The sequence below is a fragment of the Scophthalmus maximus genome, chromosome 22, assembly GCF_022379125.1.
Source record: "Scophthalmus maximus strain ysfricsl-2021 chromosome 22, ASM2237912v1, whole genome shotgun sequence".
Taxonomy (NCBI): domain Eukaryota; kingdom Metazoa; phylum Chordata; class Actinopteri; order Pleuronectiformes; family Scophthalmidae; genus Scophthalmus; species Scophthalmus maximus.
Genome location: NC_061536.1, coordinates 7,070,418 through 7,095,096, shown reverse-complemented (window position 1 = coordinate 7,095,096; position 24,679 = coordinate 7,070,418). Strand labels below are relative to the sequence as shown.

Sequence of the window (24,679 nt, the reverse complement as noted above, 5' to 3'; positions counted from 1 at the left end):
CATCTTTTCCATGCGACTGCCTCCAACATGTTCTTCTTTTAGCCCGACTGTGACCTTGCCTAAAAGGTTCCCCTGCTGGGACGGACTGTTTTTCCGCCTGCAGTGAGATTGCAGTGAATATACTGCATGTATGTGTTTATGTGTGTTTATGTGTGTGTGTGTGTGTGTGTGTGTGTGTGTGTGTGTGTGTGTAAGACCCCCGAGACTCGCTGTTGATCTCTCGGTGGCTTATGACAGCCCACAGCCCTTTCTCTCTTTCTCTTGACAGGCTCCTCTCAGTTTACCCTCTGTGTGAGTCTCTCTCTCTCCTCTTCCCCCAGCTACACTCAGCTCTCACACACGATAGGCTTATCTTCAAATGTGCTTCACCACAATAATAACGTACGCCTCCTCTGTAAATAATTGCAAACACTCTTATAAGCGATCGCAACTGGCTGATTTTGAATATGTCTGCTTTTTTGTTGAGCGGCCCACATTTGCCTCCGTACTGTGAATCCCGTCACAGTGTGAAAGTGTGAAATATAAACGTAAACATCCCCACTGTCTTTTTTCTTTTACTATGAATGGATCACCCACTGCATCTCAGTCCTTGCTGTGGTGATTTTCTTTTTTTTTTTACAACACCCACAACCAAAACAAAGTCTATTTGAGTGACAGTTGAAGCATAAGTCTTTCCTTTTAGCTCCATCTCTCCTCCTTCCTTAGCGCTCCACAATCCTCTCTAATAAGCCATTTCCAGAGGATTAGGGGGGAAGATGGATGAGTAGAAGACGGCGACGCTGGGCCCGGTAGAGTACAGTACATCTCTCCTGCAGTCTCTCTTTTCAGCACATCTCTGGGTATTTCAGCGCAGACCTTTGGCAGTAATGCATGGAGTAAACTGCATCAGGATTCTATTACAATCCCAGTGGAAGAAAAAATACATCTGTATGGAAATACATTGGTATGGGCACGGTGGCATTTTTCAAAGCCACAGCACCGTTAGTGTGTGTTAGCGACAGGCGCTTGGAGCGCGGCGCCTCGCTGCAGAAAGCTATTATGGCCCAATCTCTTGATATGGAGTCGAAGTGTGAAGGTTTCTGGTTGATGCTATCGGGACTGTGGAATTAATTCATTTGAATGCCGGATGGCTTCGCATTCACCCGTGAATGAGATACAGATACCCTCAACTCCTCAACATTTCCCCCTTTTTTCCCCCTCTGCGGGCATGAGACCACAAGAAATGCTGAATTTCAAGCTGTGTGAATCTCATCAAAGAGCAGGAATACAGACTACGTGGAGAACTCCGGACCTCCCCACTGCTCCTCCTCACCTCTCCTCTCGGCGATCTGCAGGTAGCCGGTGGACAGGTACTGCTCCATGTCTTGCTGGAACGCCTCCTCAAAGAACTTCTGCCTCTCTTTCAGCTTGACCTGGGGGGGCGGCACCCCTCCCTGTTCCGCCCCAGGGACTCGCTGGGGGTGCTCCGCATCCAGCTCCACTGCAAAACATAACAGAAGAAACTTTTTTAACACATCGTAACGTGTAACTTTTACTAAACTGCAGCCGACGTGGCCACAAATTATATTTATTCATTATATTATATTCATATTATACTACCCCCCCCAAAAAGAGAAATAAAAATAAAAGAACTAAATAAAAACCTGATAACTGCATTAATATGCAAGTAAATAAAGTAATGCTGATGATATTAATAACAATGATGAAACAATAAATACATATTTAATTAAAATCTAACAATTAATACTAGAGTGAATAGTAATTAATTGAGTGGGAGTTGTTTATTTTGATTAAGAATCTGTTATTTCTTCTTTCCTCCACAAAACGGAACAATTTCTACGAACATACTCTTTAAAATCTGCAAGTTCATAGTTATGTCTAAAAATAAATTACAAACCTCAAAAATCAGCAAATATTATGTCCTTGGCTCAAGATCTAACTGGTGCCCACTGAATGTCATAGAAATCTGGTCACAGGGGTTTTACTGATAGCAGCAGAGGCTAATACTTTCTTTTTTTACAAATAACTCAAACGCTGGGTCTGTCGAACGCATCGTGACCTGACATCAGTGACGCCTCGCCGGGTCAAAGTCAACCTTTACTGAAGCAGAACACTTGTCGAGCTCAATGCTCACATATTTACATATCCTGCGGTTCACACTTCACCCTCGATAACTCACTCCCTTTTCTTGCGGGTTTGCACAGGAGGAAGCACGCTCGCTGAAGCCTCGCTCACGCACACCCCCACACCCCTCTGCTGCATAGACACTTCAGTAAGCCAAGCCTGAGCTCCCGCTGTCTGCATCCTCGGTCGTGCTGTGGCATTAAAGGGTTGGTTTGAGATGAACATTCATTTCTCATATCACTGCTGTCTAGAAACATTTGACAGGGACTGTTTGTTTTATTCTTTTTTTTGAGTTTGAAGATACATTTATTATTAAGTCACTGGGTTAGTCCTTTACGACTAAGAGCAACTGTTGGTCCTGTATTTTTACTATTTAAAATATGAAATAAATTTAACTACGACGAAGACTTCTTCCATTGGTAGCATTTCAAAATAAGGGGATACTGTAATGTGATGAACGGCTTTTTTCAAAGATGTGATTGACCTTGACAAGACATTTACTGGATTGTGATTGGTCCAGGCAGGACTCTGGGGCAGATGGTGGTTGGTCTGATCCCAACACTTGGTGTCACCCCAGTGCAGGCAGTTCAAGGTGTCTGGGCAGTCTGTGTGGACAGGTCAGGAGAAGGGGGGTGATAGAAACGACCCCGCGGATAGAAACGCGCTCCGTTTGTGTGTGTGCGCTGGTTCTTGTGTATCTGCAGCCTGGAGTCTGGGACAGGCTGTCTCTTCAGTTCTTTCAGCTCCCTATGATAGACGACAGCATTATATAAGACCACTCGCTGAGACGAACGACTGTGGCAAGAGCCAGGCCCCCGCTACATCTAAACTGTCTGATGTGATCTGTGTCTGTGATCCTGGTTTAATAATATGGACCAAAAAAAAGCATTGAATTTCAGGGAATGCTGGTTTCAAAAGAGGTTTTGCTTGTAAAAATCAACTTCTGTTCATTTCCTCTCGACGCAGATCGTAAGCCAATATAGAACTGCACAGATGAAATGCTGGTTTTTGCAACACTGACAGTTATTAGTCAGTTGTGAGAAGTAAATACATGTTATCACCAACAAAAGTACAAGACACTAGGTTTTCAGAGCCTGGTGACATAAAAGAAAAAAGCAGTACTAAAGTTGTACTGAATCTTCCACCAGCAAGACTTTGGTCACTTTATTTGAAGTACATGTGATAACTAAAGTCTAAAATAACTTTTTCTCTGATAAAAACGATGCAGCATCCAGACGATGTCCCACAAAATCCCAGTAATACTGTAGGTCAGTAAACAATCAACAATGGTTCAAAGTCTTATCTTTGAAACAGAGCGAAATCCAGATCCCGTCTGACGCAGATCTACTTCACCCCTCCATATTCACCAGCCCAAAATCAATATCAAAAATAAATCCCTCCCCCCCAAAAAATTAATACACTGCTTGAGGAGTCTTAACTCTGCTATCGGATCAGAGTGCGGCCATCTTCACACAGACAAGAGTCACATATAAAATAGGCCGAGCCCTACACACCTGCCTGCCTGACTGACTGACTGACTGACACTCTCTCTCACTCTCTCACACACACACACACACACACACACACACACACACACACACACACACACACACACACACACACACACACACACACACACACACACACACACACACACACACACACACACACACACACACACACACACACACACACACACTAATGACGAACATCACACTCGCAGCCCTTGGAGACTTGGGAAATACAAGATCTCCCCCTCTCTCTCTCTCTCTCTCTCTCTCTCTGTCCTTCCTCACTCGGTGCCCAATTTATCTCCTTAATTCGACTACCCATCTTTTTTCCCCCCATTTTCCCTCCTTAATGCTGTTCTTCCCTCACTTTTGGCTGGTGTGTGTGCGCGTGAGAGACTGGTCTATTAGATTATATTAGATAATCTATGACATTATGGACCTCAGGGAGGCGTTGTTCAGATTGTGTGGGGCTAGTAACAGGGGATACAGGAAGACAGAGGGCAGCGTGTTTGGTTATCTTTAGGACTTGTGGACAGACAACAACGATAGAGCTGGATCCTGTCTTGTCTTTTTTGTTTGTCTCTAATGTAATTCTCTAGTCCATTATTAGCCTGCACTGTCTATTTGTTTGCTCTCCTCACAATGTGCAAACCTGTCCTTCCTTTCTCCGTCACATCTACTATAACAGTTCTGAGAGCTGCTCCCCACATGGTTCACATTGGAAAACAAAAGCTTCCAAGTTTCTAAATAGATTTTAAACTTTCACATTGTTGTAAAGCCAAGAATTTTTTCTTTCTTTTTTACCAAAGCAAAACATGAAGCATAGAGAGGGATGGTGTATGCCAAGTGATCCCCTCAAGTCATTTTCTATGCTTAAGGATGAGCTTTAATTCTTTTCTCTTTTTTTCCAGGTTTCTTGCGAACATAAAACCAACTATGATATAAATTTATCTTACCCCCCCTTAGTCCCCATTCCTCCTCTAGGTCTTTTCTTCTTCATCATCATCATCTACCAGCAAACCATATCCTGCTACGCACGTTACTGTTACTGTAGCTACAGGGACTATTTTTAGCTCTCACTCATATCTAGCCTGCAGGATTAAGTTTGTGCAGATGACTTAAGTCTAAGTCATTAGGTCTAACAATTTATACCTTTACAGGCCTCGCTGCAAGTACTGCTTTACACAGCTTCACAGACATATACGTCAAGAGTTCATGTGAATGCACATGTAGAGTTTTAAAAAACACATCAACGCACAAATTACTGTACATGATTGTATGACACGATTCATGTGCGTACACAAGCTGATGCAGACATCATCTGGTCATGATTCATAGGAGCAGATGGAATTGTATTTTTAGTCACAAAGATGATGTCAAAGGAAATAACACAATTTTATTCAATTACAAAGGCAAAGGGTATTTAACGGCACTCGAGTAGAGCAGCTAGTCTAAAATCACCTCTTAAAGTGGACACAGAGGATCTTCCCCCATGAGAAAAAGACAGAATCGATGCATGAACAAAGATCAAAAACTATGTAGCAATTTGTTTCCTGCCTTAGCCTTGCTTTCAACACAAACACAGAATATTTTCAACTGAAAAGCTTTCACTGAAAAACATGAATGTAAAATTCTGGTGTACTACCTGGGTTTGTGCTTGCAGTTCCTGCAATCATCATGTAGGCACAAAAAAAATCGATATGAAATGAGACTCGTAATGTGATTTACTCAGCGGTAGAGAAACGTCTGAGATGTGTTCTACAAACGCAGGAAGCAAAACCCACAGGAAAAAGGCTGGTGGTGTGTGTGTGTGTGTGTGTACGTGTGTGTGTGTGTGTGTGTGAGATCATGCCCCTGCATTTTTTTTAATATTTCATATTATACACAATAAACAGGCAAAGAACCATCTGGCTGCTGATGAACTTAAGCTCTTAACTGCCATTAAATTGTTGTCTGCATTTTATTTGTGTGTGTGAGTGAGTGTGTGTCTGTGTGTGTGTGTGTGTAGGAAGACTAAAGCAGAACTGTGCATGCTCTTTTATATGCCACGTAAATGTTTCTAAATATAGCCGCACAGAGACCAAACCTGAAATAGGCGCCTGCAGCTGAAAAGTAACGAGGAAACTCCACCATCAAGGCCAATTCAGGTCTTTGCAATTCAGCTCCAGCTTTAGATTGAACTAAATTGAGTCCATTTCCCACAGCTTGGCTCACAAAATGCAAATCATGGCGTTGATTGTTAGTCACACAAGATTGGTCACCACGTTTCTTTTGTATGGGCAAAGCTAATTGGGGCTTACTTTACAGGAACTCATTTTATTTCATAGAAGACATTGAAGCCCCCCCTTCAGTCGGAAGTAATGATTAGAGGTCTTTCAGAATTCAGTTTGGTAAGATCCGTCAAGTATCGAGAACATAGCGTTTCAAGAATTGACAGACTCCATTTAAGTGACCGCAAATAAGCAACACCATCAGCCGCCTTTTCAAAAATGAAATATGTCTTTTCAGAAAATCAGCAGCAGCTGATTCAAGTAACTGCAGAGCTGGATCCAATCAGAGGCTGGTTGCCATTCTTGGAGAAAGAGATAACATAAAGGTCAGGGACATGGTCACATTTGCCTGCAATGCAACAAAATCCTTATCCAAATAAAGTGGAAATGCATTGCGCTTGTGTCAAGGTCTGAACACTGCTCAGCATTTTAATTCATTTTAATTTGTCAACAACACTGTTTGTGGCATTTGCCAAGCCAGGATGAAACCCAATTGACTTTGTTTTTCTATTTCGATTAAGGCTCAAACAATCCATCCACATCTCATTGTAAGCGTTTTCATACATTTCGCATCACACTGACTCACCAAAACCGATCAATTGTCAATATCTGATATAAAACCCGCCCTTGTTCTGGCCGTCAGTTTAAATTAGCTGTCTGGTCTCAGATGGATTCGTTTCCGTTTGCTTGTAAAGGCCTAATATTTCATTCTGAGACGGCAGCGCCGGGCCTGAAGACCAAGAGGCAGGCTTGACAGTGGAGACAGCCACTGCTTCTTCTTCTTAAGCCCCAGCTCAATCAGCCGTGGCATTTTTAGATTCTGTACGCCTCGCTATATCACTCGAGTGCTCAGGTTTCCGCTAAAGGCAGCCCCCCCTCCCCCTGCTGTACATAGCACACGCACACACACACACACACACACACACTCTTCATACCCTCTGTCACATACACACACCCACCACAGTAACTGGCACGTTAAGTGACAAATGATACAGAAACTGTGTGTTCCAGGGGGAATAGATGAACTATTTGTGTACATATAAGAAACACACTCAGAGCATGGACCGGCAACCAGGCACATCACACACAGAACAGAGGAGGAGTGAGTCATTATTGCGGCTGAAGTGTAACTTAACAGCGTGGAATGACCCATCCAGACATTTACCTGTATCGCTATTGAGTATTATCTCGTAATGACTTGCTGGCTGCTGAGAGTCACAAGAGTCCCTTTGCTGGATAAATGTGCATATAACACACACATGCTCACACACGCAGACACTCTGTCGGTCTCACAATGACCAAACGCTTATCTTCAAACTGATCGTGCGTCTCACTGAAACAAGCACACACACACACGCACGCACGCACGCACGCACGCACGCGCGCGCGCGCACGCACAGGAGTTGAGCTTTTTTCCTGCTCTTCATGTTCTGCCATCATAACACACAAACTCCTGCCAAGCTGGCACACATGATTTGACTCAAGAAAACAAAATCATTTTGTTACAGTGTGTATTAATCTCCTTCCATGTTCAATTTTAAATCTAATTGTAAGTCTCCCATAAACCATACAGTGTTTTAGTATTATTCTAATAGTTTGTGGTATACTCGTGCCTTGGGGGGATCCCAGGTATAAACTGCCGCTACATATTTTACTCTCTTTGCTGAATAAAGTGCCATTTTCATAGCTTTCTGAAATGCAAAAAGTATATATATATGTTGCTCCAAATGCTACACAATCGTTTCTGGCTTTTTAAAATATTTGCTTGGTCAACATGATTCCCACACATCAGTGATTCTCTCTTTCTCTCTCAGATACCCTCCTCTGATTTGAGTAGGAGTCAAAACAGACTTGATTCAGCTTTGCTAGTTACACATGTAACCAGGCAACTGTAGGCTACACCAACATGTTAGGCGGAGCTCAGTAGGAGGGCACTTGCTTCCTGCTAAGTCACACAGTCAGAACACCAACAGAGGATGGAACATTTCTCATCCTTGATTATGACTTTGACTATACATAACCAGCTAATGAGACGCCATACAAAAAGAAATAACCCGTTACACAGCCGAGAGTGATGAATTCCTGTTGACTGGTTCCATAAATGAAGGCATCCAGCTAAAGTGTCGTAAAAAACCAGATGCCATGTTGTTCACCTGGTTTACCGTCTGTCAATTAGACACAAAAACAACAGATGGGTAGAAAGACAAATTGCTTAGACAGGCTGAAATGTGCGCACAGTGTTTTTTGATAATATCAATTTAACTTGTATTTCTATAATAAATAATAACTTAAAATCCCTGGATAATGGACAATTCAAACATGAACTATTACCATAACAAACTCTTATGTATTGTCCCACTGATAAACACGTTGTCAACATGTTGTTGTTAGTTAATGCACTTGCAGGATGCTATTTAAACAACATGCTCGCTGGACAGGAAATGACAACTGTATTGGGCTGAAACTAGAAAAGACACTTACATTCAGTTATATAATATGACACAATAAGATGACAATAGCCCAGGGTTTGTCTATTATTTTGCCATTTAAGAAAAAAATATCAGATTTCAAACAGCAGTGATGCAAAAGAAACCGTATTATACTTTCAAATGGTGTGAGACATTCACCCCCAACCAGAGCCGTCTTGCTGCCGCATGGGTTCACAGTGAGCAGCTGCACTTGTTACTTTTCAGGTCTGGGATGTGCAGCCTTGTCTGCCAGTATGTTTTGTTCTGAAGTGAATGAGTTCAAAATCTAAATATTGTGGGTAGATGAGCCTGTAGCAGAGGTGGAGGAGGAGGGAATGTGAGCAACTGTTTTCTACGGAGGCAAATGTGAATATATTCTCCTCTAGCTCGCTGCTTCCCACTGCTAGCTGACATCTACCTCAAAACATTTACATTGCTGCGAGGCATCTGGCCTTTATAAATGTGTATCTTTAATGTACGTGTGTGTGTTTGTAAGCATGCTGTCACGCAACACACAGGCTCGGAGAAACAAGTTTACACCAGCAGGGGCCAGACGGTTAGAAGGGTCAGCAGCAGATGAGATTGAGAGCATGGAACATATACAGTTCACGCATTGTTGGGCTTTATTAGTGTACATTAACACCAAATGTACACATGGCATAAATACATGATGAATATTAAAGATGTAAGGTACGTTTTTTATTCTTGTAGCTGTTAATTTGAGTTAACACACTTTGCGGCCTCTTGACCTTCATTTAAAAGCAATTTATCAAATGTAATGTTGTGTCTGAGGATACGGTTCTGTGGCCTTGAACCAGTCGCTTGATAACTGGCGACAGAGAAAGACAGTGAGAGAGATTGAGAGCAGGTTGTTTCATCTGACAGCACCTGACAGTACTTTGTCAAACAGAGGGTCCATCCATCAAGGAGAGAGAGGGGAAGAAACGGAGAGGTCCGCATGTTCTCAGAGGTCTCCCAGCTCCTCACAAGCCTGTCAAACTGCCCACCCTGCACAATTCGCCCAGTAAAAGAAAAGAAAAAGAAAATGTACACCGACGTGAATCCTCTTCATGCCGTTTTATCTCACTGACACTGGATATACTACACACTTTTATATTAAGAATCCAGTTTCAACAATGTTTGAGGCCCCGGAGGAAAAATCATTTTCACCTAACACGTAATGATTGAATTGTTGCTAATCAAAATTTTGCAGTTCCAGTCCTGATTCATTTGCCATTCACATGCAGCTAAACCCACCCTCTCATAAGGGGATTAAATCTGTCTTAATGAAAATTGAAGAAAAAAACTCTTCCCTGTGCTCGGAGATACATATGGGAGGGAGAAAAGAATCCCTGGGCTGCCAAATAAATCAGAGTTCAACCTATGGGCTCTAAGCACCTGACGACAAGGAATCGAACTATAGCGGGGCTGGATACAATTTATTACCTCCACAAAGGACCTCACCAGATGCACATTCAGCTTCGTCATTCTGCGCTACTGGAAACAGTAAAAAAGAAAAATTACCTTTCTTCCCAAGAGACAATTAAAAATGCTTACATCACCAAAATCTCTGTGAGCCTTCCTAATAGAGGCTAAATGAGGAGTAAAAGTGGGAGGAGAGGGAGAAAAGGCAGGTTAATTGCATGCCTTGAAGGGAGTTTGACTCACACCGATAAGGGTGACGTCTGGTTGAAAGACGGGTAATATAATAAGGACTCTGCGTAAGCCTCTAAATTATGAAAAACCTGGTCAAAATGATCCTGGACTCAGGGAAAGCAGCTTAAAATCTCTATAAGGCCTTAGTGAAAAACAGTAATAAAAAGGAAATCAAACACACACACACACACACACACACACACACACACACACACACTCACACACACACACACTCACACACACACATACCCTCCGGCGTTTTGTACACTACAACCCAGGCAGCTGTGATATAGCAAAAGCTGTGTTTAAGTGTTTAAACCATTTTGATTATTTGTTAGTGAACAAAATGCTATGTGCAAACAAGAAGATATTCACATCCAATATGCATGTGTAGTCTAGAGACACACACACATATTCTTTTTTTTTTCCAGGAATAAGAATGTGTGAATATTTAGAGATTTCTGGAACACTCACACAGGCTTTGATGCATTATGCAGGAAAATCTCCTCGGTTCTCCCTACACCACAACAAATACAGCCTTACGCCAGCAAAAGCCCACCGCAAGTCGTCAGTGCTGACATCTCTCAAGAATGACCTGTTCACTCGTTTCTTTCTTTTATAAAGCGGGGAGAGTGAAGAAAAGAGCGAGAGAGATACGAAAGACAGAGATATGGGATGACATACGTGTGACGCTGTTGAGTCAAAACTTCTAAAATCGTAGAAACTCAGCTGCCTCCCTGCTACACTGACATGAGGAGACTAGAAGAAGTAAACACCATACTGAATGTGGTAAATAATACTGCACAACAAATGATTCAAGATTGGATTGAAGGTCCTGGTGCATAACCTTGTTGGTACCCTCTATGAGATAAATAGTTGATTGTGTGGCAACAAACTTTAATAGGAAACAGTCCATTGTGGACTGAAGCATAGAAATGTATTAATATCCTTGGAAGAAGCTCAAGTAGAGCCAGTTCATATTTTAATAACCTTGACAAAGTTAAACGGTTCCGGTCTTTGAACAAACTGTCAACAAAGAAGATGATCAGCCTTGCAATGAGTTTTCGAGTCTCCTCGTGTATAAATATCTAACGGCCCCCGCGCGCGTTACCTTTGATCAATCTTTCATCAGCACTCGTGTCGGATGTACGAGTCCTGCCTGCAGGTCTCTTCGTTCAGGGATGCCGATGAATCAGTTTACACGCACAGCATCTTGCTCAACGAGAGCAGAGATCTCATGGTTGTTTTACTATTGTGAATTTAATCAGACAGATGTTTGGCAACAAATGCATTTTTTTCAGGGGATCACCTGGGATAAGTCTTACGGCCTTTTTAGAGGAGGGGGAATTATATGGTGCGTTCTGTTGTTTGTTCACGGTTTGAGTGACAGTGTGCGTGATTTCTTTTTACAGGTTGACAGAGGAGGCGACAAACAATATGTCAACAAACCACAGATGGATTCAACAACAGAAGTTAGATGTATGTTACCTACACCTGCAACCTGCACCCATTGGACAGTACCAGCTGTCAATCAAGCTGTATCCATGCTCCAGTGAATACAGCGCTTTATCATCTATTTGACTCTTATGAAATTAAACATCATGCTGTATTGAAGAAGACTTGAAACTACAGATTGAGACCATAAACTCCTCAGGAAAATGTTTACTGATGTTATATATCAAGTGACAAGTAGAGTCATTATCTCATAGACTTCTATAGGAACTGACTTATTTTTGCAACCAGTGGAGTCGCCCTCTGCTGGTCATTCGAGATAATAAGGGTGTTGGGCAATTTGTTTCACTTCCTGGAACCGGTGACTACATCCATTTTTAAATACAACCTGTTGGGGCGACAGTGCTAACCACTGCCCCACCGTGCTATATATTATTTCTTATTTCTCAGGCTTGCTATTTTATCGTGGAACTCTACGTGCCAACTCTGCTCTCACTGTTGAGCTGAAAAACATCTGATTTTGTCTCTCTCTGGGCCCCATGCCATCCCCGACCTGTGCCTTTATTTAGCTGCCTCATTTCCTACTCACACAGCTCAACAATAAGAGACGAGCTTCCAGCTACAGCAGCTGGTGGGAACATGTGTGTTCGTAAAGACTTAGGTTAAGAGGCAGACAATTGAGATAATGAAACTATTGTATTAATCTGCAAATATCATTCCTTCACATCCCCAAGAGCTGGGCTACCGTCATCCTGTAGTGACTGAGTAAGAGGGGGGAGAGAGTGAGATGTTCATTGTGTGTGAAAGAGAGAGAGACAGAAAAGATTATTCTCTTTCAAATAGCTACTTCCAGTGGGAAAACACCACATCTTGTCCAGCTACTTCTTGGAACATGACAATAACTTTATGTTGCTCCGATGCTCTGCACAGTTACAATATATCAAGACAACATTGTCCATACGACTGCAATATTCACAGAATGTCGAGACTGAGCAAACTCTATGGACAGGTTGGACAAGTTGGAGATAAAAGTTATATAAAGTAGATTTCTATTAAGAATGGAACAGCAAAATGAATGTTGCAATAATAAACTCAGTAACGTGCTCTGGAGGATTTGTGAGATGTGCTGTAGATGTCAGGTAGAGTTACATTGCTCTCCAAATTAAGGTTGCCATGGTAAAGAGCTGCACTCTACTTGTAGTGCAGAAAACATTCAGACACATCTTCAGTTTCTGTAAACCACAATGAATTTCAGTCACTGCAATCAGGCCAAAGAGGTTTCTACACCTACACAAGTTTTGACACAGTAGATATACTGTACTGTGGCAGCTATTGGCATTAAAGTGTCACAGTAATGATGCAGAGAGCATGTTCTTCTCATCTGCAATGAAGTCCGACAACTAAATATTTCAAGGGGCGCTTTTGTTACATCCCGACAGAGATATCAAAATCTATCAACGACATCTCTTTGTTTTGCCGAGCTCCAGATCTTTTTCTCTGTCACTGCGTATTTCTCACATATTCTCCTCATCCCTCTTTCGCTCGCTCTTCTTTCTGCAGTCAGAGTGCGCCCTCCTGTTAGCCCCATCATGAATTGTTAAAAGCCTAATCTTGGCCAGGGGAGAGAATGTTACAAAGGGCTTTCGCAGAGAGCTGAGGCAACATCGCACATAACTGCACAAGCGTGCACACACAAACTCTCATTCTCAAACACACACACACTGACACACCAATTCCCTCTGGGCATGTGCAACTCCATATTATATTCTCCTCTTTGATATCATCCTTCCCTATATTATTATTTTACTCTCTTCCTCTCTCTACAGCCCCAGTGCACGCTCAGTCCTCTATATCCTGGAGTAATGTTGTCCAAATATATATATATATATACCTATGCCCTTGTATCTCCATGTTATGTACTATACCGTACATTCTCACCTATAAATCAGAAACATTTTCACAGAGACTTTTACCACAGAATATTTTTGCTCAGTTAATTTCTATTCAAGAAATGAATGTGGCAACTACCTACGAAGAATTACATACCACAGTTAGAGTTAGACTTTTTGATATTGATCTAAGCGCCCTATGTTGCAGAGGCATTGCAAATCTTTCATACAATAATTTATAATTTAACAGCCAGTATGAGGTAGTGTACGTGGCCGTCTTTCCACAAGGCAGTTTCACCAGAAGTATCACATCTAGAAGGAAAACATTTTTTTCTGATTAGTGGTCCATTGATGATGCTGTATTGTGAGTCCATCTGTTGTTTTGTTGTGCCTAACTTCTCAGTAAGGGCCACACACAGTCACCTGGCACACGGCAGGGAAGCCTCCTCTCCCCCACAGCAACCTGTCTTGCCGTCAAATTTTGTTTTGTGTGGTGCACTGACACACAAGCACCACCTTGCAAATCTGGGAATACACAATAACTGGCAAAATGACCAAGAATGGACACAACTGCCGATATAGATACAAAGCATACATGATGCATACAAAATTTGTCTCCCCCCACCCCGCTTCTGCTGGGTCACAGCATCAGAGACAGGGAGAAGAACGAGGAGAGAGAAAAGGGGAAAGATGTGTTCCATGACCTCAGTCCACATGTAAGGACCTTGAGAGGTTTATCTGTCTCTGCCTGACTGGAGTAATATAACCTTACATAAGGTAGCAGGCAGGGGGCCTGGAGGGAGGGAGAGCGCAGGCAGAGGAAAGCCTTGGAAAGAAAGCTAAAGGAACTCAAACAGCAAGCCGCAGAAGCAGGATGATAACCACACAGCATGCAAGCGCTGAAAAAACAAATTTACAGCGTACACCGCAGAGATGGACACATACACAAAGACACGCATATAAGCCTGATGGTGACCGACACACAAATGCAAAGATGTGCATACATGCAAAAGCATGAAACTCACAGAAACTGTATTAACTCTGCAGCAGACTCTCTCTCTCTCTCTCTCTCTCTCTCTCTCTCTCTGTCTGTCTGTCTGAGTCTTTAAATACTGTCTGTTCAACCATGGACCTAATTAGAGCAAATCTCTGGCTGTCTGACCACACTTTCACTTTTCTCTCGATCCTCTCTTTCTCCATTTCCCAGAGGAGTGGGAGGAGAGGAGAGAAAAATGCGATAACCCACCTGCTGTGGTACATCACACAGAAAAAGCAGTTTCTGTGACTTGGAACAAAACGCTGATTATAACGGCTTCTCTTTTTTTTGTATTAGCAAATAGATTTTGAATTTTCATAGATTGATTTGTGTGGGGAAATACAGTGTGGTCTTTGTTAATCTACATGCATGTGGGCGTGTGTATGTGCATATGTGTATTTTGTCTTGTGTGCAATATGGTTTAAGACAGTCCGTCATCTCATTCCTAGGCACATTGGAGGGGGTGTTTGAAATCATGTGAAATCGTGAACTAGGATCCATCCCTCTTCCTCTGCCACTGAAGTAACTGGGGCACACTTTTAAAACACTGCCATAAACTGTGTGTGAGTGTGAAATCATACACCAGTCACTTCTCTCCCTTTAATTACTATCATCATGCACCGTGTAGATCTGACCAAGTATTTATTTTTTTGTCATGCCACGTCTCCAAGTACATGTTTTCGGCATGATCACATGATGTTGTGCGAAAAGATCTCTAGAGAATGAATTCAGCATTCACTCCAGTGTTGTTTATAATTTCCCAACACTGTTTTCACAGAACATTTTCACTTTTAGGATCAGTATCAACAACTGGATTGTGCAGAAAGAAAGAAAAAAATGTTTAAAAGCCATGTATCTCCCTCACAACAGAGCCCTACTGACATCAATGTGGATAAATACAAAGATTGACTGGCAAACAGTGCATAGTTACAGTTGCTATGCAATGATTGGACAATTGCTGTTTGGGGAGGGGGTTATTAAACGGTCGATTCCAGTGGTTATCACTCAGATGAGATCCATTTATCTGGCTGGCTTCAGACTGAATGCAACTGCAGATGATACTTGATCTAAACTGGGGGACCAGTTATAATAAATAATTGCTATTATTTTGTAAATTTGCCAACGAACATATTGCCCATAAAAAAGGGCCATGTCATAAAAGAATCGTGTCAAATAAAATGTGATAATCTGCATTTAAACCTCAATGAGCATGTGCAGCCAAAACCTTAAACATTACACTCGAGAGAGCGTAATCCATATTCGTCAGACCAGGGCACAACTGTAGCATCAGATTACTGTTCTTGGCTGACAGGAGTGGAACCTGACAGGGTCCTCTGCTGTAGTAACTGATTCGCATTAAGATTTAATGTGTTGTGTATTCCGAGATGCTTTTCTTCTCACTACAGTTGTAAAGAGTGGTTATCTGAGTCACTGTAGCAGTTTTCTACTCCAACCAGTGTCAGGCGCTTCAGTCCGCAGAACTGCCGCTCACTTGATTTTCCTTGTGGGGGGTGAAAATCCCAGGATATCAGCAGTTTCAGAAATAATCAAAGCAGCCTGGTCTTACACCAACAAGCATGCCACAGACTAACAAACTGAGATCACACCTTTCCCCAATTTTGATGTTTTTGATGTCAACCTCAACTGAAGCTCCTGACTAGATGATTTTAATGCAATGCACTGCTGTCACATGATTAGCTGATTGGACAATTGCATGAATAGGCAGATGTACAGTACGGGTGTTCCTAATAAATTGCTAAATTTCTGTCCGTTTAGGGTAAAACAATCAGAGTTTCCACTGCCATTGATTTTTAAAAGCTGACTGAAAGTATCCTGTCGTTCTCTGTAATGGCTTCTTTTTGTTTGGCTCACTTCGCAAATTCCACCTCTTCATCAATATCCTCTTTCCATTATTCTCGAGTCATTCTGATTCTCCATCTTTTCACCCGCCCTCCTTCAACCTCAACTTGTTAGCTTAGCCCTCTCTATTTTATCACTCCCCTGCTGCACAGCTCTCGTCTTCATCAACTGTTTTTTCTTCGCTCCGTCATCCCCTTTCCCTGTTCATTGTTCATTTCATCATCCTCTTTCACCCCTCTCTCTCTCTCTCTCTGCTTTCTTCCACCCAACCATCTCCTTCTCGTTCAGTCTTTTATCATCCCCCTTCTTCCATTTTTCTAATCTCTTCCGTTCTCCGTCTGTTGCACTCATTGTAACATTTTGAATCCGAAACCCATCTTCGCTGTGAGACAGTTCCTCCCAATCCATCTCAATGTGAGGATTGCTGGGAAACCCAGCAGTGCAGTTGAGTTAACGGTAAGAAGGGAGATTGCATGCTCTGGGGTTTGCCGACAACACCTGTTAAGCCAGGTGGACACTGCTTAGAAGACAGAATGAAAGAGAGGACAAGGGAACAGACAAGAAAGAGCGTGAGAGAAAGAAAGAAAGGGAAGGATGTGGGAAAGAAGGGACAATGAACAAGGTGGAATGAGAAATAATGTGTCATCCAGCAAAAAACACTGTAAAACCCTAATTCATGGTCTTAACCCCTTAAGACGGATAATTAGCATCATAATATAGCAAACCATGCCACTGCACTGACAAATATTGCAGTATTTATGTACCTATGCGTGTATGTATGTGTGCATATGGTGCATATTTTTGGGCATATGCATGAACAGACTGGCCATTTATGCAACAGCACACATGCATCAGTTATGTAACGTCGGGAGCATGCTACACAAAGACTAGATTTTCGCACAGACCTGAAATAATGACACTTAACCCAACAGATCGAATCATGTCACTGGCAACAAAAAGAAAAGAAAAAAGTGGAGTCGGTCGAGGTTAAAATGAGATAATTATATCTTGTGAAAATCAAGTCTTGCTCCGTCCTTGACTTTATCCTTTGACAGAACAGATTCTTTCATCTCTTGAACCAAATCTAATTTTAAAAAGATAATTAATAGCGTCATATCCAGACTTAACCTTCTACAATGGTTTCACAGACAAAGTTAACAAGCTGCGTAAAAACTAGGATGCCAATTAGCAGCCTAATTGCATTTTAGTTACATTAGATCGAAGGTGCATGGAGAAATGTATGCACACAAAGATGAAAGCATAAGCGCACACACACACACACACACACACACACACACACACACACACACACACACACACACACACACACACACACACACACACACACACACACACACACACACACACACACACACACACACACACACACACACACACACACACACACAGTAGACTCCGGTTAAAAGATCAACACGGCAATCAAACAGTTTGACTTGACAGCGATCGTGTCACTTACAGTTAAGGGCTGTTCAGTGCAAGCAAATACTTGGATAAACATAAACTCCTTGGGAACCTTCTGTGCTGCTGCCTGCTAAATGTCAAATTTGAGAAACTCCCACCTTTCCTGTTAATCCACTACCTTGGCAATTTGTAATCAGAATAACTCGACTGCATGTTAATCACCATTTTAAAATGTCAGCCAAACACAATTGTCTTGGTATATCGCCCATACCCTGCCAACATACACATACACATGCTGTCTGCTGATATTGTTGTAATGACCATTAAACACAGTTTCTTCTGAATATGGCAGAATATTTAAATAGACTTTGAAGAGTGAACATATATTATTATTTTTTGTTTTGTTCTAGAAAACGTCTTTGAGAAAAGAAGGATTTCCTCTGGCAGAATTAAAAGTTGAATTCGCTGTTGGCTTGAGGCATCAGAGACGGAGCAGGAGCAAGCTACTGTTACCCCCTTCTTCAATGGTCCAGACTCTTCTCATTAAAGCTGCACAAAAGCCTAATCACATCTGCAGCGTTTTGATTTACATGCAATTAAAGTTTCATGTGAACCCCAGATAAACCAGACAGGAAGAGAGGAGAAGAGAGGAGAAGGAACAGATGTACAGCAACCAGGCACAAAAAATAAGAAAGGTGGGGACAGAGGGAGAGGGGGGGTGGGGTGTACAAGGGAGGATAGATGTGGAGAGGAGCGGAGAGGAGAGGAGAGGTGAGACAAGAAATCATTTGGCAGGAGAAGTGATGACACAGCACATCCATCTCAGTGGCAGGTGCCTGCTGTTGCTCCTCTACAGAGGACACACACTAACAGGCAGCGCGAGCTCTGCACCAGCATCACACTGTGATAATGCCACAGTGAGTGTAGCTGCCAGAACAAAGATTAAAAATGCTGCTGATTGTCTCAGCTAAAAATATCACCACTTTACAAATAAAAGGCTTTCAACACAAGTCCATAAATAGTGCATCGCTGGGGGTTTATTTTTGTCTCAATTAGTGTGGTATTATGACTACAATATCTTATTTATTGTGACTATTGTGACTTTTATCCGGCACAGCTCGAGCACTTTCCTTTGATTTAGAGAAAGGGAAGATTCACAACTCGTGACATGATTCATAAAAAAATTCTCTATTTTTCCTTTCAACTGCAGCTTAGCTATGACTTCTGACTTTCCTCAGATGGTATACTTGGTTATGTAACACTATGGTTAAGTGGCCTGTGGCCACTTGATATTTCCATGTGAAGGCACCGATCTACAAGAAGGCAATGTGATGGATACATCTTGACAAGGAACAAACAGGTCTCATACGAAGCAAAGCAGCCTGGAACTGGAGCTAATTGTGTCAAATTGGATTCATCAAACAACAAGCGGGTGTACAATGATGTAATTACAAAAAACTAAACGGTCATAAATGCACAATAGGCATCGACTGTGGACGAGTGTGTGTCAGTGTGTGATTACTCACATCACCCAGGCACACAAAAGGTTTCCAGGCAGGTTATATGAAAAGTAGTAAATTACATCATCAAAATAACAGGGGGGAGAAGGGGAAAGGAAGCGAGAGGAGGGGGATGGTGCTATAATAATGAAAGCAATAAAAGGAGACCCATTTTCCTAGATGTGATCTCAGTCACAGCAGTCATTATGTGCGTGCGTGCGTGAGAGAGAGAGAATTTATGTACTGTATGTATGTTCCCACTGAGCTCTCAATGGAGTCAAAATGAGTCACATCATCTTATCAATCACCCACTTAAAGTAGTGTGCGTGTGCGTGTGTGTGTGCATGTGTGCGTGTACTGCTTGAGGCCAAGATGAAGTCATACATTAAAACTGCAGAGCAGTCCCACACACTTTCACCCACTGAATAACTGCACATCATATTATAACGATAAAGTTCCATGATCATAATCCTCCAACCTTTTGACCTTTGATACACACACTTGATCTTTAACTCAGCCAAACACAAACATAGAAACTTGAAAAACTAAAAGAGGTAGGACTAAATAGCTTATATTTATATATGAAAAATGAAATCAGTTTGACATTAGTGACGCGGACATCAGCATCTCATTTTCTTCTTACTGAAAACAGCTGAATACAGCTGTCTTGGTTGTCAATCAATGCACGGCATCTTTCCAATAGACCAACAGCTGGAGGAGCTCCGGCAGGGACTATGTAAACAAACTCATTCATGCTCCATCATACACACCACAACACACACAACACACAACACACAACACACACACACACACACACACACACACACACACACACCATGCTAACATTTGCAATTATTCACACACAAGCAGACATTCTCCTCTCTGTCCATTTACTGTTACGTATGTCATTTTCTGTGTACAATGTTACACAATCAAACTCTTGGCATCTTCACTCCTACTCCCTATCGATACACACAAGCAGACACACATTACTATTACAAATAACATAGATTGATTATTTCACTTGCAGCGTCTACATCATTACAAATAAATAATTAATGAACTTGCTGTTACATTGCCTTGAACTATACGTCCTCCTGCATTGCCGGGTCTCCCTTCAACATAAAGACACAAATCCCAATCAAACAAGAAGAAAAAAGTGACTTACAGGAGTTCCTTTGGCTCCCGTCTGTTGCACCAGTAGAGGTGGACATCCCAGCAGGATGCTGTTTGCCCTCACAAGATACCGCCGAATGGGAGGAAAGGGGAGGCAGACGGCACGACTGTTGTACACGGAAAACTCCTGCGATCACAACAGCACCTGCCCAACATGCATCCTCACGCTGACTCTCACTCTGCACACATGCCCCTCCATACAAAAGATGCACCAGAGATGCTCACATGCACATTGTCATGCAGATCAAATCACACATACACACACACACACACACACACAGCCTGTACACACTCGAATACTGAGCGTCCTCAGGAACCAAGCACCCAAGAAACACACGTGCATGTATGAGTCGCTGCTGAGCCAGTGTCTTGTGTGAAGGATGCTGAGGCTGACAGTGGAGAGAGAGGGCGGTGGGCTGGGGGGGAAGCGAAGACGAGTGGAGCATACCACTGGCTGCTGCTGAGCGAGGGAGGAGGGGGACTGGAGGATGAAGAGGGGGTGGGAAAGAGGGTGTGTGCATGAGGAGGAAGGGAAATAACGAGCAAAGATGATTATGAGTTGGGTGTGCGTGTGGCTGCATGATTCTATGAACATCTGATTTAGAGCACGCTAACGGTTTTTTTTAACCAAGTCTGCATTTATATTATACATCTCCTTTTTTTGACTGAAGGACCAAGCCATTTTTATAAACAGGGATATGAGCACCTAATAAAGTGGATAGAGTGTCTTGTTGCTTCTTGTAACACACACACACACACACACACACAAACAAAGCCACCCAAAGCAGTACACCCAAGACACACAGTGAAAAGGGAAACAAGCTTGCGCCAACACCGAGTCTGTCTGCCTCCGCTGCCTGAGGGTGGGGGGTGATGGTGGCGGGTGGGGGCATAATAATCCTCCTCATTAGCATGATGCTTTGAAGAGCATCACAGTTCCACCTCCTCCTCTCCTTCCCCAATGTCCTTCACTAACTCCTCCCCCACTCTTTTTCCCTCTGAGATGGCCACTTTTAAAAAGCATGTTATGCACTATTGGTGGGAGGACACATTTCTTGCACGTATGACTTCAGCAACCATGCTAGTGCCAGTGGTTAGAGCATTGTTGATTTTCGAAATTGTGACTGATTCATACAACAACTTAGCAAATGTCAGAATAAGTGCAGAAGAGATATATATTAAATATAATATAAAACAATATAATATAATATGAGCGCAAGCCAAAAAAAGTGTAGTGAGTCATTCTGAAGAGAAATTAAACCCTGAAGCTTATACAGAGACACACAGGCACACATAGAGACACACTAAATCCACATAATGTCAACTCTAGCCTTCATCTTTATGACACATCATAGTCCTCAATGCCTGAGGGGCTGTTGTGCAGGGGGGGGTTTGGATACAGCTGTACGAGTCACACTGCAGGGAGCTCAGCAGAAATATCATAAGCTCCTTAATTAGCTATGGGTGATTATAAGTGAACCACAGAATGGGCTATGGGGGGGGGGGGGGGGGGGGGGGGGGGGTGAAAAGTGCACCAGCTGGAATTTGGGATGGACTCCGGGAACATGACATCAGTACAAGAAGAAACAATCATCAAACAGATAATTGGAGCCTTCTGTTCGCATTGAGTACCTGCAAAAAAAATCAACTACACTACCATAAGTATGTGTTGCTCAGCAACTATTTTGTTTAGCTGCTGTTCAAAAGGTAATTACTGCATGAAATATGGATGTTATTAGCATTTTATTGATGCATTGAAAACCTGAAGCCTGTCAAATATCCCGATTTATTACTTTTTACCATTGACAAAAGGAAAATTCTACTGATATGCAATATCCAGCCACTGTTGCAGTAGTTGTATGGATATATGTGATCTGGTTTAAAGAAACATTTCAAGGTTTCAACTGAGGATTTCTTACTTAATCTTTCACAAAAGCCAGCAACATCCGACCGTGACACTTTCCACATTCACTGAATCTTGCACGGAAATGTGAGCGATGGCAGCAAACATCCAATCCCCTTTATCCCCCCAGCACTCCAAACCAAGGACTAGTGCCTTGACAAGTTATGATAATGTCAACCAATACATATAACCGTGTTTGTCTGTCCAGTGAAGAAGAGGCTGGCAAATGTCTGATTTATCAGCCATGGGATGGGACCTCAAGGGAGGAGGAATAAAAGAAGACACTTTTAGAATAGTCAGCAGATGTGCAGTGTGCTTTACTTTATAGAAATTGTTTTTAAGTGGTGTCTGACAAATAACAGGGGAGAGAGAAGCTAATTTCCCAGGCGAGTAACCTTTCATGTTTACTTGCCAAGTTGTGTGAGATTGATAATAGAGAGGTAGTGATAGCTGCGACAGATCTCACTGTTAACAATGCAGCTATGTATCCTGCATAGTGTCCCGCTCTAAATACAACAGAGTATCACTATTGAATCATCATTCAGTGGTGACAGAATATACTGGAGAATATTAGTTTTTTCCCCAGTTTCTGATTTTCTTTAAACATGTTCTCCATTTGACATAAAACCAAGCATTACTAAAACTTACAAACACAATGGCTTCGATTAACAAAAAACTGCCAAGAACAATGAGGGAACCAACAGAGTAGAACGAGAACAAAGACACAAAAATACGGTCGCCTTGGAAACTGACATTCTACTTTCCAGTTTGCCAAGTTCTCCAGGCCATCCATAAACTCGTTTTCATCTCTTTTGTCCAAAAGCCTGACAAAGTTTGGAAATAAACAGTGTTGTCCTCTACTGCCATATTACTGATGTCACATAATTTTCAAGGGAAAGGTCTAATCTACTCACTCAATAGGAAACAATAATTCAAAATATTATTTAAATATTTATCTTTCCAAATACTTACCCAAGTAAGCATAGTAGTTGTTCAAACGAGTGATTAATTAGTGCTATTATCGGTTCCCTACACTTAACTTTTGAGCATTTGGCTTGAATTCAATTTCTCTCAACACCTGCCCTTGGTACCGATCAGGGGCTGTATTCATAGATATTCAAAGATGAAACCTTACTACAAGAGGTGGTCTCCGCATGTGGTAACACAATATTCTTCAGCAGTTTATTTTGTTCTTCCTGTCTCTCAGCAATGTGTGCAAACTAACTTTTATAATGGAGTGTTTCTAAAAGTCTTTGCTGCAATCTAATGAAGGCCAGCTCATACAAAGGTGCATGGGAGTTGTTGCCAGGCAACTCTACACCTACAGCCAGTTCCCTTTATTCTCCTTTTTCCCCTGCTGGATCGCACTCTCTTTGACATTGCCACAAAATAAGCTTCATAGTCCCAGAGAATCTGATTGCCAGTGAAGTCAAACATAAAAAGACAGAGGGGTTTTGCTGGGGAGAGGCCTGGAAGGTTGTCAGGGACTGCAGGGACTGGATCCTGGCAAAATTGGGTGGAACTGGGGGGAGATGAGAGGATAGAAGCTAGAAAAGTGAACAATGGAGTGAAAAGCCGAGGAGAGGACCTTGATAGACTCTAGTTCCTCTCCTGGAAATGATTAAACCCCCCAAAATGAATCTCTGTTCCTCAAAATTACACATTTACAATTTTTCCTCATGAGGAAAAACCCTTCACTGCCATTCTAAAATAACGTTTGTTTCTACTCCGTGAATACTGACAGCAATTCTATCAACGTTTTACTTCTGACTTCTGTTTTTTGTTATACAATGCAAGTGTTCTCTCCTCGTCTGAAAAGGTCGTGGTTCTCCACATTTGCATACACATATTTTTTAATTTAGGGTTAGGGTGACATTGCATGCCTACATATGCATGAGTCTGCTTGACAGAGTTGAAGTTTGTGCAGAAGGCAACATGCTCTCTTCAGATGTCGGTGTAGGTATGAGCTAGAGGCGAGAAAATGAAACATTTTACGACACCTGTAACTGTTTCTGCCAAGGCCCGTCAAAAACAGGACAGTGACTAGACAACTGTGAGGTAAAGAGCCTTGTAAGTGATGAAGACCTATATGCCTCGTCACCTGCATTTGATGTAGGCGGAAGGAAATCTACTGACAGAAAGTCCACATATACCCAAGGTAAACAGTTATACAGGAGTTACAGGCATACAGGAAAACATATAAACAACTCTTAGAACATGCAAACACAGTAGTTTTTCTGATTCTTATGTAACCTCTCTGGCTGACTAAGAGCACATTCTTATTTACAGCAAAGGCCTGCAGGAGTGAATGCTGGTAAAGAAATACAAAACAAACTGTGGACACACATTCACATAGACACCAATGTCCCCCCGTGGGGCCATCTGTTCTTGCACTGGCCAATTTGAGGACTCG

The 24,679-nt window shown here is 42.2% G+C and overlaps 1 protein-coding gene across 6 annotated transcripts in view; it reads right to left on the bottom strand.

Moving 5' to 3' along the window:
* dtnbp1b (dystrobrevin binding protein 1b) overlaps positions 1–24,679 on the bottom strand; it is a 53,056-nt gene that overhangs the window by 9,344 nt on the left and 19,033 nt on the right. For 3 of the 6 annotated variants that reach the window (XM_035619913.2, XM_035619916.2, XM_035619914.2), the window contains one exon: positions 1,313–1,480. In XM_035619913.2, the coding sequence (XP_035475806.2) occupies positions 1,313–1,480 (168 nt within the window). Of the gene's footprint in view, positions 1–1,312; positions 1,481–2,608; positions 2,872–5,280; positions 5,434–20,355; positions 20,765–24,679 lie in introns of those variants that run through there. The other 3 variants (XM_035619920.2, XM_035619918.2, XM_035619919.2) reach the window with 3 other exon arrangements.